Genomic DNA, 14,650 nt, shown 5'->3' with positions numbered 1-14,650 from the left:
GAGTCATTTCTGTCCTGGTCTAGTGAGGGCCTTGTATTGCACCCATCGCTGAGCTACGTGAGCCCCTAGGTCTCATGCTGGCCTTCTGCGGAGAGGTGAATTTTACCTTGTCTTTTTTTTTATTAACTCGAATGGGAAAGGTCCCTCCCAGGTTATTTAAAGTCAATGCCCCAGCTTTTCTTTCCACAGCCAAGCAAAACTGGAGCAAGTACCATCTCGCAGTGCTGTGGAGCACATGCAGCAGCCTCTGCACAATGGCATTCGAGTGATCTCGGAGCTGTTTCTGGTGGAGCCCAATATAGGTGCTTTCCAAGCAGAAAGGAAGGCACAGATCTTGCCTCCGAATTTACACCCTAAACGTCAGACAGGCAGGTAAGGGAAAGGGATCAGACACATATGTTGCCAGGATGGGAACACCACACAATAGGGTTTGAATAGTGCAATCTTGGGCTGTTGGGTTTGCTAAGATAAAGAGGCCGCTCCTTTCCTCTTTTACATGCTATTTTCTACTGCGATCTCGTAGCTAGCTGGCTGCCCACTGTCATTTGCGACTAAATGACAAATCAGACCCTGGGGACAGCTGTGGCAGCCCAGTGCAGTCAACAGCGTCATTCTCTTACACTCAGTCTGTTTGGCCGTATGACTCTCATGCCACTGCTGATTTCCCAGTACTCCTAGTGTGGCTGGGATGATCTTTTCCCAAAGTTTATCTGCTGGCATTTGCATGTGCTCAGTTGCCTTTTGTTATTGCCTGACTGAGGGCGAAATCCTGGCTCCAGGGAAGCCAATGGGAGATTTCCCATTAATGTTAATGGGGCCAGGATTCCCCCGTCTTTCCAACACCCTCTGTTATTTCTGTCTTTGCTGCTACTTGCAAGACCTCACTAAGGGCCTAATCCTGAGGAGGAACTGAATTAAAAGCTGGGCACCAAACTTGGTATTGCCCTGTGCCATCATTCCCATAGAAATGGGCACAAAATGCTGCCATACCACAAGGGTAGCGTCTCACGTTCACTTTGCACTAATGCAAATGACCATGTAACCTGCAGGACCATGGAGGATCTGACTGTACTCTCCATTCTCCCCTGGAGTTACCCCAGATTTACACCCAGGAAAGGGGAAAGAAGATTCAGCCCAATTGAGGCCCTTACAATGTTGCCCAAATTCCGTATTGCAGTGCGTGTAATCAACTTGCTCTATATTGCCTCTGCCACATGATTAATATGGTTCTGAAAACCAGCCAGAACAGTGATTTTTGTTGCACCTCCAAGCCCTTCTCTTCACAAGTCGACCTCTGATCATTTCCACTCGTTTACCCCTTCAGCCAGTTCTCCACACAAGTGCCTGTGCGAATCCAGGTTTCCAGGGCTGCTTGCAAAGTGCTGCGTCAGAGGCTTTCCTGCAGTCCAAAGGGGTAACACCAATTGGTGTTCCTCGTTGGCTAACTGTGTGAACGGAAGGGTGATCCACATTGCCTGGCATGATGTGTTCCTTATAGGTGCATGTTGTTTACACTTGTCTTGCTGTTACCATTCTGCTGGGCACTAATTGCAATGACCACAAGGGAGTTACATGGGGAGAATTCAAGCAGATTTTAGTTCTCAGATGTATCTATTTCTTCTTACTACTGGTGCCATTGTTTTATGAAGGGCTGGTTACCCTAACTTGCAAAGCCATTGCTCTTTTTTTCCTGTTGTTAAAGATCGGCCTCCACGTCTGCTTTCCCCTCCCTTCGCGCCCCCTCCCCAATCTCTGGCACCACCCTGCTTTGCCATGATCTGAAAATAACTGCCTGTGGCTTAGTAAATTCATTAGCTGACTGACTCTCCCTAAACGTCTGGTTTGATGGAAGAGAATCCATCCAGCGGCATGTCTGTGTCCTTGCTAATGGAACCAATTTCCTCTATTCTTGGCCAGAGGCCGGCAGCCTTCAGGACCCACCATAAGGTGCACAGGCTCAAGGATTCACACGTGTGGCTCAAGATGCACTGGCCATTGCACGAACCATGCCCAGCCTGTCTGGTAGTGTTTGGTGTCATGAGTTTAGTTAATGAGGTGGAGCTAGTGCTATGGTAATGGGGCTGGTACAGCTGTATGTGTTCCAGGGTATTTCTCCACCTAATGGCTCTCAGAAACAACAGGTAGTGTCTGGAGCTCCATCAACGGCCTTTGGAGGTATGTGGTGGCAGCCGCAGGAGCCTGTGACCGACCCCACAATGCCTTTCTCTCCCCACAGGTTTCCTCTAAGCATGACAGTAGATGAGGTATGCACAGCCAGCCCTGGAGTAGGTGAGAGTCGTTCGAATGTCAGGCTGGGTTCCATCGTGCTGCAATTAGTGCAAGCGCTTCTGAACTCTCATGCCTGCTCCACATACAGATGGGTCTAAGGGCGTGGGCATGGTTCCCCACAGTCACCTCTATGCAGCTACGAGGGGAGCTCTTCTGTTGGTGCAGCCCAGCAGTCTTGACAACGGGCAAAAAAAAACAAACCAAAAAACTATTTGATAAATGTCAAAAGAAATAAAGGAATCAGCTGAAAGCAATTTGCTGAGCTGTGTAACCGCCTTGGGCTTACCATTTTCCTTTATTCATTTATCATGATAGATGCTTTCGGCCAAAATACACAAAGCAGAGAAATTGTTGACATGTGGGGCCCAAGTATAAAAAATCTTTCATTCCCGCCCCTGCCCCCTGGTCTGTGCACAAAATAACTTTCTTTTTTTTTTTTTTTTTTGGTTGTTTATTTAAAGACTACAGAGAACTCCGCGCTGCTCAGAACCAAACAGCCTTTGGAGCAGAGTGACTCCCCAGTTCATCATTTCCTCTGTTTATGAAGATAAACTGTGTTCTTGGGATGTACCTGCCGATACTGAGGGGCAGGAAGCTGCTACAAAGCATCCAGCGCTTAGAGCAAGTTCTGTTCCCCTGGTGCCCTAAACCATGCACATGATTCCCATTGGAAACTGAGACCCTGCAGTCAGGGTGGGGGCCAGAATGTAGCTTTCAGGAGGCGTCTAGCGCTGTGCTTTTGAGTTCTCAATAGGTGAGTTTAGTGCTGGCCAAAACTGCTGGATTGATAGCTCAGGAGTTTCAAATCTTCTCTGTATCCATGAAACTGCTCCAGCCTGGGCAACAGAAATACCATCCTCCCTGCCCCACCCCTCCCAGCGTGCCTCTCTCTATGCCTGAACGGGTAGAGAGTCATCCAGTCTCCTTGGCCTCTCTGCTAAGGGTGCCAACAAGCACGAGGCTCACCACAACCTGCACCTGACGTGCACACTGGTCCACTGCGGATTGGCCTGAGCCCATCAACGTGCGTCATGCAAGCGATTGAGCTTTGTGGTTTTGCTAGATGTAACTGCAGCCTCATTCAGCCACGAGGAGATTTGGGCTGCTCTGCCAGGTGTGCTGCAACCCGCCCGACACACCGTGCTGGGAGCCTTTGTGTGAACAGGGGCCAGGCTGCAGGCGAGCGGTACGTAAACTCTCCTGCAAAGGTAAGGGGATGGAGTAACAGAGAACTGCCTGGTCTGTTTTTTAATATCTCCGTTTGATTTTATTTTAGCTGGAAACAAATGACCTGGTTCATAGCAGGGCAATGAACATGTGAGTTACCCTTGGTCGCTTCCTTTTCTTCCCCTAGTATTATGGTTAGGGATAGCTGGAACCCAAAGGAGCCTGGGAAGGCTCTAGGCAGAGACTTCAGAATTGAGAGGTACACGGGGCCTTCTCTGAAAGGCAGATCCTGCGAGACCAACCTTCTGCTCAGTGTGGCTGGACTCTAGCTAGTGAAAGCCCTGTTTTTTGAGCACTCTTGTTCCATTGGGACAAATCTATGCAGTGCCTTTGTCCAATGCATGAGTTTCAGCCAAGCCGCCTGGGGGAGACACCTGCAGAAGGGCAGGCTTTATGGCCGGGTGGCCCTGCTTGCTGCTATTGACTTTAAGGCCCTGTCTATACCTGGTTAGCAACACTGATATAGTTACACCAGAGAAACTGACCCTAGCTAGTGTAGACAGGCCCTAAGTGGGAATGTCATGGCAGGAAGTGTAAGAAAGAGATCTGCAAAGGGGACAAACATTCTCTAATCTGAGCACCCCACCACTCAGTGCTTTAATGCCAATGGCAGAGAGAGGTTGCTGCCATGGGGAAGATTGACAACTAAGAGCCATTCCTCAGTTCCTCTTAACCTTATTTTATCCAAATTCAGTTGTCATTGCTTGAATCAATGAAATACAGACTAGATTCCCCCACCCCCAGCAATGATCATGGGCCAATCCCCTGAGTAATCACAGCATAACTCCACTCACGAGGTGTGACCTAGTCTGCCCTGACACTCACACTAAGCTGCTATGACCGAGCATGGAACATTTGGTCCGCGGTTCTCTGCAGTCCATAGTCAGTGCTGACTGTGTGTCTGTCCAAGCTGCACTCAGCCAAGGAGCTCCTTGGTCTTCCCTGCCAGGAGCTTGTCCATCTCTGCTGCAGTGTCGTCTGCCATTTGCTGGATCTGTAGCAACATAACATGGCCTTGAGTTAGATCCTTGTAAAGATGGGACACGGGCAATTCCTAACGCAAAGTCCCAGCTCCAAAGCAACCCCGCAGGCAAAATTCTGTTCCCAGTGTAAATCCAGTCACTCCTCTGAAGTCAGTGGAATGTTCTTGTTCTTGGAGTAACTGAGACAGGAAGCCAACTGACTGTGTGGAAGATCAGAAATACATTTCACAAGCTGTCAAAACCCCTGACAGATGCATGTTCCCACCAACACAGTAAGAGGTACATGAGGAATGGTCTGAGCATGCATGTCTCAGAAACAGGATCTCCTGATTTTGAATCCTAGCTCTGACACGATTTCCTGCTGCAGCCTTGGGCAAGTCACTTCTCTGTGCCTCCATTTCCCCAGCTGTAAAATGATAGCACCTATTCAAGCACAGGTGCGTTGTGATGAATGTTTGGTAAAGGGCACTGAAATGGAACTCACCACAGGAGTGCCCAGTGTTGCTGATATGGGTTTGAACATTACCACACGGTACATCCAGTGACCTGTGTGACTCCTCCATCAGCATCCAGTTCTCCCTTAGCCAGATCCCGCCAGTGGTTGCATCTCCCACACACGCAACATTTAACCTACTCTCCGTACAATTCATTCCAGTCTCTGAAAGGCTCCTGGTGAAAAGCTCTTGGCTGAGACTGACCAGTTGCTCTGCCAAGTCCTTATTTAATTGACCTAATGTGGGATAGACTGCCGGTGAAACTGGAGGTCACCTGATGTCAGAGCCAGAATGTAAAGGACTCGTCTCCTTACTTGCCGTATCCTTCCTGCTATTGTAATGAATTGGGCAGTCTGCTAGTGGAAGCTTTTGCTTTTATTTGCAGATCAAGTACCAGACAGATTTACTCCCCTCTGCCATGGAGAACGCAGCACTATTCCAAAAGCCCAGCCTGGTGCTCCAGGATCATGGTAATAAGGCCGGAGACAGGCCAAAATTTCAAAAGAACCTCCTAAATTGTGCTGGCTAGAGTTGTGCATGCACCTATTTGGTGCAACAGCCATGTATCAGAGTGCGATGGGAATCTGCATGTGCAATACAGGTAGAGGTGATTGTTGGGCACATACCATTGCTATTTGAGTGCAGATTTAGGGTCTGCACACTCCAGTCTTACAGGGCCTATTTAGAATGGTCCAGTATCAATTTGGTCCACAGTTTTTTAGGCTCCCAGGTACATGGGAGGTGAACTTGCCTTATGTTGAAAATCCCTGGCACAAGCAAAATCTGAGCTGAGACACTAATCTCACAAATCCAAGAAGCCACCTGACTGCTCTGGAAGAACTGGGGTTTGTTTATAACATGCCGCCTCTTTTTGATTGCACAAACTTTTATGCCAGGAAGTGTTTATCAAAGATGCCCACAGCACCAGCTTTTGGGCACATGGACACATTCAAAAGATAATTCCTGTTTAACACCAAAGCATCCCCGCCACCGCGAGAGCTAATGCTACTATGGCTTTGTCTACCCCAGGAGCTAGGGATGGGATTTCCCTGCTCTTGTGCACATGCTCTCACTAGCTCTCATGGAACCGTGTGAGTAGAGATAGCAGAGTAAATGCAGTAGCACAGTGGAGCCCTGTCAAGTACAATTCCCCATGGCTTAGTCGTGCTTCCAGCACCACGGCCCGTGTTCCCACAACGGCACTGCTGTTTGGTCTCACGCTAGCCCAAGCGGGGAAATCACACCCCTTGCTCAGAGTGTAGACATAGCTAAAGTTAACGTCTACCAGCAGCAAGCAAGCAAAGGAGCGCTCTCTGCTGTATTCCTAGAGCTTACTGCTAACAAACAAGGCCTTAATTCAGCAGGGTACTCAGGCATGTGCCTAATCTTAAGCATGAGACTGCCCATATGCTTGAAGTTAGGCATATGCTGTAGTATCATGGTGAATCTAGCCAGAAAGCCATAGCAGAGTTCAAGGTTACAAACGTTTGATTAGTGTCATTTCATTGTAGTCAATGGAGCAATGTCGACTCCCACCAGCTGAGGATCTGGCCCTACGTGCTTTGCAAAGTCCATGTGCACTTCCGCCATTGCATAAATGACGATGATAAAACTGCCCCTGAAGATTCAAGCAGCAGAGCGGACTCTGGCCATCTTGCTGGGCGGGGTATTTGGCACATGCTGCTGCAATAGGCTTGTCAGGCTACTGAAAGTTTGTGGGAACCTTTTACTACCTCCCTCCCCGGACCTCTTCAGTTTGCACGGGTTCATGCCCCAAAGTTGACTCTGAGTTTCAGGTCTGAACAAATCCAAAATCACTCCATGGAAGGCAGAGGGAGCAGCAGTTATGACTTGTTAAAAAACGAACACAAAAATAGGGCCATGCCCACCCCATCCCCAGGCTCCCCTCAAACCCGGCTCCTAACAAGGGTTTCCTGAAATCTGCGTTTTTGTTACCAAAGCCTGGCACAGCTGGATCTTTCCCATGGGACAGGGCCATCGGGGAGGTCAGGAAACACACCCAACACACTCCTGGGGAGAGAAAATACCTGCTTTTCTACCAGCTTAATGGTGTCTTCAGACACTGTGCTCTTGGCCTTCTTCACTTGGTTCATGGCGTTACTCCGAACCTTTCGCAAGGAATCCTTAGCCTTGTTCGTAAGCTGTCTGGCGAGTTTGGCCAGGCTTTCACGGTGTTCCCTTGTTACCCTAATCAGGGAGAAGTAAAGGGCGTTAGGGGTAGCATGGACCTGATCTGTTCATTGTGATGTTGTGTGTGTGCAGGATAAACCGGCAGGCTGAGGAAGTACAATCCACTGATCCTGTCCACGCCAGCCTCTTTCAAACAGTTCCTCCTGGGTCCGGGACCACCACCTTTCAAAGTAAGTCATGTAAGTCTCAGGGCTGGAGTGGAAGGCAACAAGCATGGCAGTAGCTTAGGGATTTGGATCAGATCTTATTACGTTTATGGTTTTCTGTGCAGTGCCTGAAAGCCATGCTGAAATGTTTAGGCTTTTCTTTTTTGTGCTGCCAAGGCATCTGCAAGAGTGAAGAGGGAATAACAACCTCAAAACTTGAGACACTTAATCCTGCTGTAAAGCTGTGAATGGGCAGGAGGAAACCCCTTCTCCTCTCCTTGCAACCGCAATAGTCTGAAAAACAGATCTGGGAGCTATACAGCTTACAGGGTGAATCTCTTTATTCTCTCATTTTCCAGTCATCACTAGCATGCGGGAACTAGACTGGTATTTCCACTGTATTTAACATGCTGTTTGAGAAGAGACCAATACTGCAAAATTTTCTAAAATAATGATTTCAATTTATTTGTATCCAACTCTAGCAGACTGAGATTTCAAACCAGGCTTGTAATTCAGACACAGCTCCTCAGAGTGGGTCAGGCGCTGCAGTCAAACACAGGGAAAACTCCCATGATTCCCCGGTAGCTTCACTTTCTAGATCAGAAAGGAGAGGCATCTAGATTCCTGAGCATAAGAATAGGGCATTGGAGCTGCAAAGACACTGCCACCCTCAGAGGCCCTGGTCAAGTCATTTAATCTCTTGATGCCTCACTCTCTCAGTGTGGAAAACGGGGCTCTGACAGTACCTATTGTGAGGATTAATTATTTAGCTAATGTTTTCCAAGTGCCTTGAAGATTAAAAGCCTGTTGCAAGCGCTACATATCATTAGCAAGAGAATGCCTGTCTGCTAGGGGGAGATATTGCAGAATAAACATTTCACAGGAGTATTTAGAAATTGACTGCAACAGGCTAGGTCACTGCAACATTAAAGACAAGGCTCTTCCTGCACGGAAATCAGGAAATGGGGAGTTAGGGTTCCCACAGCACTGTTAGCTCTGCCTCTTTGCGGGTATTAATTACAAAGAGTCTTTCATTACCTGGCAGTTTCTGAACCCTTTCCTAGCTTGCTCCCAGTCTGATAAGTCACATTCCCTTTGATTTCTTCGCTCAGCAGCTGAGTTGCTCAAGGCAGATATTTGCAGAGGCCCTGACCAATCACAGGCTCATTCATTTATTTCTACCCCGGGTTGGCAAGAGGGAATAAGGACTTTCCAGAGCTGATTATTAAATTATTATTAGGAATGAATTTAGTGTCTGTAAAAAGTGCAGGATTTGACAGACCCAGAGACCGTAAGTCCAGGACAGATCCAGTGCAGACAGTGGCAGTGCTAGCATCATGACCACACTGCTCTGTTAACGTGCTGCAGCTGCAGTCTGGAGGCAGGCATTTTGTCTCCATAGCCCTTTGTCTCCTCTGCTGAGCTGTGTCCATGGGAAGGGTGATGGAGATGTCTGGATGGTGACCCAGTTTATTTCACACAGGCAAACATCTGTCATCTTAGACCTGAGCCTGCATTTGAGACATTGACCTAGGAGTGAGAAACTATGAATCAGAACACCAATCCTTTCAGGGCTTCTCTTCTGAAAATTATGAACCAGAAGTCTTGTGGCCTGTGAAAACAGCCACATACCAAAACAGCACAGTCTGTTCATAAGAACGGCCATACGGGTCTGATCAGTGGTCCATCTAGCCAGGATTGTGCCTTCCAACAGTGGCCAATGCCAGCTGCTTCAGACAAGTGATCCATCCTCTGTTGTCCAGTCCCAGCTTCTTACTGTTGGAGGTTTAGGGACACCCAGAGTCTGGGGTTGCATCCCTGACCATCTTGGCTAATAGCCTTTGATGGAGCTCTCCTCCATGAATTTATCTAGTGATACTGTTCAGAAACAGGGGTAAATGAGGTCAGGTTCCCAGACAGCGTTTTTAGGGGAGCATCTCTGGGCATTGGAATGTCTACATGACTCTTTTCACTTACTTCCCTGCTAGGAAGAGGGTGTGTTGATCTGTGGCTAGAACTCCCCACGTGTGGTAGATTCAGTTTGCTATTTGCTGCTCATCTCCTCACATGTGTGAATGTTTTGTGGATCGTGCTGAGGGTATCGCTCGGCTGCTCAGGGCTGCTGAACCTTTAAGGAAATGTTTGTTTACGCAGTGCTGCCAGATTTCCTATGCTTCTTGGCGCAAGGTCACATACCTCCTTATCTGTCTTTATTAATGCCCATTTCTGTTTATCAATGCGTAGTGACATAGGGTTTTCTTTGTGGGTTTTACATTCCACTGAGATTATATGTAGATTCTGAGCTCCTACCACCAATAATGCTACAAAAAGTCTATTTCTTTCAGGCAGCCACTGCTCCTGCTAAGGAATCCATCAGTGTGAGGCTGCTGGTTTTAAGGGCCATCCATCCCCCTGAACATGGCAATTCTGGCACCAGCTCTGCTAACCTCACAGCTGATCTGGGCACACTTCGTGTTGGAGGTAGGAACTGTTGTCCCTGTCTCCTCTTTAAAGCAAAGTGCTGCAGGGGAAGCCTGAGGTATCTAATCAGAAGTGGGGAAAAGGGTCAAGGTCCTGTGCCTTCTCCATTTCCCTTTCACACCAGCCCACAGAACCAGCTCTGTGCTGGGGTGTGGACACTCCCCACCCTTAGAATTCCAGGAGGCTCCTGGTGGGGTGGTGCTACTTCACATCACCACTAACATGGAGCTGCGAGCAGATAACCAGGACCGAATCCTGGCTATTTAAACCTAATATTTTTTCAAGTGCACAGGGCTCAGATTGCTAGTGATGTCTCCTCTGTGTCTCTTTCCGTCAGCAGCCAGTTATCCAAACGTGGCCGCATTTCAATGCTCTCTTATGAGCATGAGGCACATGCACAAACACAGAGGGAAAACAATGCAGGCCACTTCTGATCTCCACTGAAAGACATTTACATTGGTAAGAATGGTTTTGTATCATAAATGCTAGGAATTTCCTGTGAGTGAGAGGGATCAGATAGAGGTACATAGGCGCAACTGGATACTCTGCTTGTATGGTTTGAGATACATGCTGAAAGTTAACGTGAAAGATGAATTACCCAGGATTAGGTGAGAATGACAAACTCTTGTTATGATGAAAGAATTGGAGTACAAGGTTCCAAAACACTTAGTTTTTTTTAAATGACATTTCATGAGCCCGTTTGCCCCATACTGGGGACTGTGGCTACTTCTTAAAGAAAAGAATTAAAGCAGAGTAACTGAACTTTCAAATGACTCACTGGACTTTCAGTCAAGTGTGTGTAAAAATATTACTCATTTGTAAACAACATCCAGTCTCTCACAATAGATCTAAAAAGAGATGGCCCTAGCCATGAGGCAATACCACAAAGGGCACAATGTCAGGTCGGATCTGGCTGAGAAATCAAACTGATAGAAATTTTCTCATGTTTTTTTTTTTTTAATTTGAACAGAAACTTTTTTTAATACAAATAAACATTGCACATGCAGAGTTTGCAACACAAACACTGAAGCCGGTTTGTGCCAGAGGCCCTAAAGGGAAATTGACATGAAAGTGAAAGTAGACAAAAATAAAGCTGACTAGTCTCTATTTATTGTCTGAGCTGAGAGAAATACAAAAACAAAACAAATAGAATACATGGAACAGTTTCGCAATCTAATTTACTTTTCTCTGTTATAATAATTACAGGCTGTGATCTTGCAACTGGATCGATGTGGATGCAAAGTTTGACCCACATGTATCTGGTTGCTGGATCAGGACTGAAATTACCCTGGTGTGTTATCAACACCACCTGACATTGCAGAGTAGTTGGATTTTTATTAAAAATGATTCATAGCCCAATAACATCACTTTAAAGGGACACTGTCAAACATGATCAATCACATTTCTGTGTGGAAAGTGGTGTATTTACTATAGGTACAAACACCACCTAAAATTGCTCTTTCTGAAGAAAGATAAAAGGAAAATATCTCGGGTTTTTTACTATGCACATTTGACATCACTTTAGCAAAGTCAATTTTGCTGCTGTTTCTCTAGACTAGTCAGTGAGTTTTTCCTTTGTAAATATCAAGAAGCAGAAAAAAAATTACAAAAACTTAAAGAATTTTAAAAAATCCAAAAATCTATTTTAAAAAAATACCTTCATCAAAAACTGGATTTTTTAAAAAAGTAAGTGTTTTGAAACTAATCAAGTTAATGCTGTCCCTTTTTAAAGGCTAGTTGAACCTGCTAATATTTAGTCTTGTCACAAGAGAACAGGTGGGAAATGGCGCTGAATCTGAAATAACGTGGTGACCTGCTGGTCATTTGTCCTTAGTTAGGACTGAGAGAGAAAGAGAGAGAGACTGTGTTCTGTTAAGTTGGGACTCCCTGACCTGCCAAATACCCAGGAAAAATGAAACTAAGAATGACAGCAGTGATACCCCAGAGGGGACGATGAAATAAGCAGGACACATTTCCTAGTGCTGACCGTATGGGTGGGTAGGCAGGCAGCATGACTGCAGTCCTCATCTACAGCACCACAAAAGAAAATGAGAGAACATACACACTTGTTTGACAACCCTTTAAAAAAAAAAAAAGTATTTACTGATTTCTGGATTTCTCCTCCCCTGTAATTCATATTCCAGGGTGACCTGAGTGCCCATTAAAAATCAAATTACTGTGTGGCAACCCAAGATCCCAGGCAATTATGAAGATAATAGTGCCCTCCTATTCCGTCCTGCCACTCCTTAGGAAAGGGTGAAGGGGAGAGAGCATATGAAAAAAAAAGAACCAGCAAATGGAATGAAAATTCCACTCGGCTTCTCCCAAAGCAACGGACAGCAGCAATTAGAGACTTCTCTGATTGAAATACTTGAAATGCAGTGTAAATTCTTTAAGCAGATCTGTAACGCGAGCAAACTTTAGTTTGTCTATTCTTATCCAAAGTCACCTACTTGGAAATACACATAATATACAGTAGGATTCCATCAGGGGCTCTTATGCAAGTTGTTCCAGACCATTCTCCGAGATGTGAGCCCTAATTCACTGGGCTTGGAACACCAATTGTCTGTATTTTTGCAACATTTAGATCTATCTTACGTACCTATCTGGCCCCCATTCCATAGGACAGTGGCGCCTTACAATCTCTAATTTATAATCCTGACTGCACTCTTGTAAGGCAGGGCTGTTATCCCCATTGTACAGACGAGGTCACAAAGAGGCTAAGGGACTTGCCCAAGGTCCCACGAAGTTTGTGGTGGAGCAGAAATCTGAACCCAGGTCTCCCAAGTACTAGATTAGTGACCTAATCATGTCTCTAGATCTGTGGAGAAGCATTTTATGGAAGTCAGAAAGAATAAAAATAAAGCCATGCTCTGATTGGCCTGTTGGGTTTTTTGTCATATAATTTGCATAATTAAATCCCCAATAAAATGAAGATACATCACTAATCTTCAGAGCAGCCTGACGGGCTGAGGCTGTAACATACACTGATGCATCAGCTCTTCTGTGACTGGAATTCAATGGGAGATGGATCAGACCCTAATTCATCTCAGGTACACCATGGATATCTGCCCATAACAATGACAGATGTTTTGTCAGAAGCTGGGAATGGGCGACGGGGATGGATCACTTGATGATTACCTGTTCTGTTCATTCCCTCTGGGTCACCTGGCATTGGTCACTCTTGGCAGACAGGATACTGGGCTAGATGGATCTTTGATCTGACCCAGTACGGCCGTTCTTATGTTCACACTCCAGTACATTGGTTTGTATCCAGAAGTTAATGGACTTACTCTGGACTCGTACTGCTATAAATACAGGAACTGTTTCAGCCACCACTGTAATGGTGCCTCTGGGGTAGAACCTGACGGCTGTATAACAGCTGCACAGCAATACTGCATGGCAATTTAATGGAAATAGTGAAAGAAGCAGACAATTACAAGTTCCCTCCCGCCTTCTTGGCCGTCACTCCCTCCTGCCACTCCTTCGGCAGCTAGATGACGGTTCATCTCCATGTTACTGAGTCATCACAGCATCAATGTGGTTATATGCTGGCGTAACTCCAGTTATTTACAGTAAGGCAGTGGTGAATCAGGCCATGACCTGGGTACTCAATTCAGCTCTCTTAAGAAAGTTAGACTTTAAGGTGCCTGGCCACTGCCTCTGATGCCTTCCTAAATGCAGCGGCCACCCACTGTCTAGCTCCGTTCTGCATAGGGGGAACTGGAAAACAGCAAGACGGAGCCCCATGTATCAAAAGAATGGATACTGGAATGCTGGAGAATTCGCAGAAACCTCTGGCTTGACACTTGGAAGAGGTTCCATCAGATATTTCTTAAAGGTTTGGGTTTTTTTAAACCCCAGATGTAGCAATATGGAAAGCGACTGTGTCAAGACCTTACAGTAACCATGCATTCGTATCCTCCGGAGTATATGCACCAGGATCACAAATGAAATCCACTGCAGCCCATTACATCATCTCACATAACCATGAATTTAGACAGACAGTCATTATAATTACTTACTTAGGAACTGGCACCCGAATTATTATCCCATCTACTTCCGGGTTCAGGTTCATTCCACTCTCCCTTATAGCCTTGATAGCTGCAGCTGTATTCTGTAAACCAGATCAAAAGGTAAAAGGAATTAGTAAATAATTATTACCAGATGCCAGAACTCTGTCGATAGCTGGCAATCCATCTCACCAGAACATGGAAACATTTAGTTCTGTTACCAGTCCGATCAGGAAGTTACATTGGTGCAGAGTGCTTTGATCAAATGGAATTGCAAACTACGCCCATTCTTGGTACCAGGGTATTAGGGGGCGGGGAGGGGGAGAAAGCAACAACAAAAGAAAACAGTTTTGCTTCTTTGAAACTATTTGAATGGTTTGAGGCAATGCAGATCAAAACCACAATAAATCCCCATAGGAGAGCTTGGACTGGGGAAAAGAGAGATGAAAGATTCTCTGACTTTAAAAATTCCACTTGAATGTTTTACACTAGAAATTGCATAGTGCCAATTTAGAAAAGTTACTAATTTAACTCATGCGGCACTACAATCAAGTAGGGTTAAATTCAGACATTAGTTTGTGGCTGAGGAATGCAACCAGTGCTTTTACAACCAGGCTCAGTTGTCTTTATTTAAGTGTCTCATAATTTATTATTTACTTATTATAACTCTTTCCCTGGTAGCTGCTGTGTGCCAGCATCATGTGGCAATGCCAACATTCCAGCACTGCTCTGACAGCAAGGTACCTGTACACAGGACAGCGCTGGAAAGTCGCTTGGCCCAATACAACAGGTAAGCTTGGTAAACA

General features: G+C 46.0%; 1 protein-coding gene across 2 annotated transcripts in view; it reads right to left on the bottom strand.

Moving 5' to 3' along the window:
* Window positions 1-2,849: 2,849 nt before the first annotated feature.
* The window catches only part of MRRF (mitochondrial ribosome recycling factor), a 21,055-nt gene continuing 9,254 nt past the window's right edge, over window positions 2,850-14,650 (bottom strand). For both annotated transcript variants that reach the window (XM_030535305.1, XM_030535304.1), the window contains exons 5-7: window positions 13,857-13,948; window positions 7,042-7,201; window positions 2,850-4,510 (exon numbers count right to left, since the gene is read on the bottom strand). In XM_030535305.1, the coding sequence (XP_030391165.1) occupies window positions 4,433-4,510; window positions 7,042-7,201; window positions 13,857-13,948 (330 nt within the window). In that variant the 3' untranslated portion in view covers window positions 2,850-4,432. The remainder of the gene's footprint in view (window positions 4,511-7,041; window positions 7,202-13,856; window positions 13,949-14,650) is intronic.

The sequence above is a fragment of the Gopherus evgoodei genome, chromosome 16 (genome assembly GCF_007399415.2).
Source record: "Gopherus evgoodei ecotype Sinaloan lineage chromosome 16, rGopEvg1_v1.p, whole genome shotgun sequence".
In the NCBI taxonomy this organism is placed as follows: domain Eukaryota; kingdom Metazoa; phylum Chordata; order Testudines; family Testudinidae; genus Gopherus; species Gopherus evgoodei.
The sequence above is the reverse complement of the archived record's forward strand: the minus strand, read 5'-3'. Positions and strand labels throughout refer to the sequence as shown.